General features: G+C 33.3%; 1 protein-coding gene across 1 annotated transcript; it reads right to left on the bottom strand.

Moving 5' to 3' along the window:
* Positions 1-627: 627 nt before the first annotated feature.
* LOC112179487 (blue copper protein 1a) lies at positions 628-1,254 on the bottom strand. Its single transcript, XM_024317905.2, has 2 exons — positions 1,092-1,254; positions 628-950 (listed from the first exon to the last, which is right to left on the bottom strand). The coding sequence occupies exons 1-2, from the start codon at positions 1,252-1,254 to the stop codon at positions 628-630; spliced, it is 486 nt and encodes a 161-aa protein (XP_024173673.1).
* Positions 1,255-4,214: the final 2,960 nt, after the last annotated feature.

Raw genomic sequence — 4,214 nt, 5'->3', positions numbered from 1 at the left:
TAGATCTTTATTATGTGATTTTCATTGCACTTTTTCTATCCAAGCTGATTATGAACAATTCTTAGGTTCACCCCTATTATCGATTAACATACATTTATTTATTAAATTTATAATCCAACGGTCCATATTTTAAGTTAGTCTTTAAAGATCATCTCTGTAAAAAATCAATCGAATCAAAAATCGTTTAATTATCTAATTGAATCAAACAAATGGATGGTTTTAACAATAATTACTACTATTATGATGAACTGTCTATGTATTTCATAGAAATGAATAACTGAAAGGTCTTCAATTTGATTGATTTTTTACAAAGCTAATCTTTATATTACGTTATACAACATGAATGGTTGGATTAGAAAATTATAAAGTTATTATGCGTTAATCAACAATAGGGTGAATATACTCATTCACCATAGGGGTGAACCTAAGAATTGTTCGCTGATTATTTGACTTTGGAAACATGACAAACAAAACAATAAACTGACATGCATTTCATATAAACTAATGCTTGAAATATCCAAAATATCAGTCAGAAACTCACACACTTAATAACAGGAAAGAATTAATCTAATAATCAGATACAATAAAATGGAAACTCGGAGAGCACTCGTCCAATCGATCTCAAGCCTATATGAGCATCCCAAGAATGCCAATAACAATGATCATCCACCCAAATCTTGCTCCATTAACAGCACTTGTAGTTGCTGCAGAGGTACTAGGGCTTGGACTAGGAGCAAAGGAAGCTGGCATAACAGTTATGAAAAGCTTCTGGGGTCCAACTTCACAGTGCTTAGAAACTCCACAAATGTACCATTTTCTTCCTGGCGTTGCTAGGTTTATCACATCCTGTCCACTCGTTAATGCCACGGTGCCTGCAGGAGCTGCACATTCTTGGAACCCAGTTCCATTCACCTTAAGCACATTGTGAGCTCCTTCTGGGTAGTTAAATACTGCATGCATAATAAAAGAAAATCACAAAATCCTCAGTAAGTTCCCAGATCGAAGATTGAGAGAAAGAAGAAAATATATAGAAGGAAAAAAAAGAGAGAGGAAATTTTAAGTTTGTCGAGGAGAGGTTGTTAGTAGTTTACCAAGGTTGTCACCAACATAGAAGAGCTTTCCCCGGGCCCAAACTTGGTAATCAACATTAATGGTCCAACCCTTGTCATCACCAACAATAAAATCTGTTGCCAAAATTGTAGGGGAAACAATCGCAAGAATGGCGAGAACTGTGAAGAGCTTAGAAGAGGCCATTTTTACTAGCTAATGCTCAGTTTTTTTTTTCCTTTGAATTTGGTTCTTTTGAGATGATCGATGATGAGCTTGCTCGATCAGTCGGTTCTGTTGTGAAAAATGAGTATGTTTCTCTGCTCATTTATAGGGATTGTGGTTGTGGAAGTTCTTGGGTTAGTCTAGAATCAATAGGATGCAGCCCCAGGACGGCACTGCTTAATTTGCCGAATGGCACGAAGAGATTTCAGAGTTGAATGAAGTTGATCGATCACTGAATCAACAAATTAATTAACTGTATGCATTACTATTACGTGATTACTACTTTCTTGGAGCTACGCAGAAACCGGTTTTTGTTTTTTGATTTCTATATGATTAATATGATTCCCACATTTCCATTTGTAGACGCGTTGAACAATCCTTGATTAAGAATTCAATTAGTAGCACAAGTGAGATGGGAAATGCATAAAGTGCGTGTTTTACGTTTAAACTTTGATTTTTTTTGAGGAATTTATGTTTAAACTTTGATTTTTTTCTTTTTTGTTTGATTCTAGTAAACTTATTTTAAATAATGCTTATAATGAACTTTGATAGCATGCTCTTGTGACCTGAAAAATAATTTTTTTTTGAGCTAGCTAGCTAGCTATATGCGTGTCAATAGAGAAATTTTAAATACACTTCCTCAATTACTTTTTTTTATTTGATAAAAAAGAACTTAATTAATAATGAAATATTACAACGAGTTGTGGAGCAAGACTCTGCTTCAGTACACCGACATGGTGTGACTAATACCCGAATAGTGATCCAACTAGACTTCGCAATCGAAATCCATACTGACAGACTGATGGAGCCATGAAGGCCCTGACTCCAAACAAAGCAAAGGTTGACTAACTTTAATGCCTCTTTTGCAAGATGGTGGGCAACCGTGTTGCCTTCCCGCTTCACAAAGTGGCAACTACGAATTGGAAAAGACTTAACTTCAGCAATAATATGACTTTCAAAACTTAGATAATCAGAGCTATCATGTAGAGTGTCCTCAATTACTGAATAAGCATCCCTTATATTTTTTTTGTCTTATTTTTTCATCAAACTTCCATCTATACCCCTCCTTATTAAATAAATAAATGAGAAAAACTCTAAAAAAAAAATCAGGTCTGCTATGTATCATAAATTTTTATTTAATACGTTCTTCTACTATAATTTTTAAATATATTGTGGAATTAATTGCTAATTAATTCCGGCACATATCATATTGATATTTACTAATTACATTTCTTCTTTCTTACATCAATGAGGTTGATATATCACTAGAAGATTGAATAACTTAACTTTCTTACCTTTGTTATTCATCAAGTTAAAAAACTTCATGCCTCTATATATGATTTTTAAAGAAGTAATATATGTTAATATCTTCATGATCCATATACTCATGGTCAATAGTAAAATCGGTAAAAAATGAGCTGTGGTGGTTGTTTTGCAAACGACGCGCTTGATTGATGATGTTGTAATAATGTATCCAAGATGTATTTGATGGTTTTATCACCTCCTTCAATATGTTTCAACCATTTGATTGCTTGCTAATTCTTTAGGTGGAGTAAAATTATTTCATCTGCCATTAACGTTCACGTATGATCTTGAAGAGAGGTTGATTATATTAGGATTGAAGATGAGAAGAAAATTTAACCAATAAGAAAATATTTAATTAATATTTTGATATATAAAGTATGTAATCCTTATTTTATTTTTATGTATTCTTTTTTTTTTTTGTATTTATTTATTAATGAGGAGGGGTAAAGATAGAAGTTTGATGACAAAAAAATATAAGCTTGTTCATTAAGTAATTAAGGGTGTGTATATAAAAATTTCTTGTATCAATATGACAAAAGTCTTCATAATCATGAATGCCCCAGCTCATATTCAAGTACTCACTGAAAAATTATACGTATACATATATTGTATGAAACAATTGAGTCAAAACATGCCAGTTGATGATGTTGTTTGTGGATTACAAGCAAAATGTTTGAATTTGTAGCCCCTCCCAAAGTTAATATATAGTTTCACCACTAGGCTAGCAGGTGCATAAGTACTTCTTTCTATAGCCACCAATGACTCTATTCACCAATGACTCTACTTTCTTAACTTTTCTCTGTTATCACATGTCCAGATTATAAATTCAATTGGCTTTTGTGTGTAATAATAAATAAATAAACTATAGATATAAATACTCGTTCTTCCATTGCCAAAGGAGATGATCGATATTGTTTCAACAACTCACGTAATCGATCATTGACATCTTGCCCTCTTGGCAATTGCTTATGATGTCTTGATAGTACTTTTTAGTGATACTTCACTTGGAGTTCACTCCATGATTGAATCTATACAAATTCTTAAATTAAATTTGATTAATCTCTCTATTTCAAAGAGCTTAGTGTCTCTACGAATCCTTTATTCATAGTCTGAAATTTTTGAGACATTAAATAATTATTTGAACTTAAATTGAAGTATCATCTGATCAATTCATAAACTCACGCTTAATACATAACCTTTAACTATGCAAAGAATTAATTAAATGCTATAAACAATAAAAGAACTAGAATACTAAATTCAAATATTAAGCCATGAGCATCACAAGGATGGTGCCAATAGTAACGATGATCCACCCATATCTTGCTCCATTACCACTTATACTCGCTGCAGAAGTAGTAGGGCTTAGGCTGGGAGCAAAGGAAGCTAGCGTCACAGTTATGAAAAGCTTCTGGGGTCCGACTTCACAGTGCTTAGACACACCACAGGTACCATTTCCTCCCTGGCGTTGCTAGGTTTATCACGTCTTTCCTACTGTAACAATGCTACAGTGCCTGTAGGAGCTGAACATTCTTGGAAACCAGTTCCATTCACCTTCAGCACATTGTGAACACCTTCTGGGTAGTTAAAAACTGCAAAGAGAAGAAGAAAGAAATCTTGAATCAGTTCGAAGATAAAAT

This window comes from Rosa chinensis, chromosome 7, assembly GCF_002994745.2.
Source record: "Rosa chinensis cultivar Old Blush chromosome 7, RchiOBHm-V2, whole genome shotgun sequence".
Taxonomy (NCBI): Eukaryota; Viridiplantae; Streptophyta; class Magnoliopsida; order Rosales; family Rosaceae; genus Rosa; species Rosa chinensis.
This window is presented reverse-complemented; position numbering and strand designations above follow the sequence as displayed.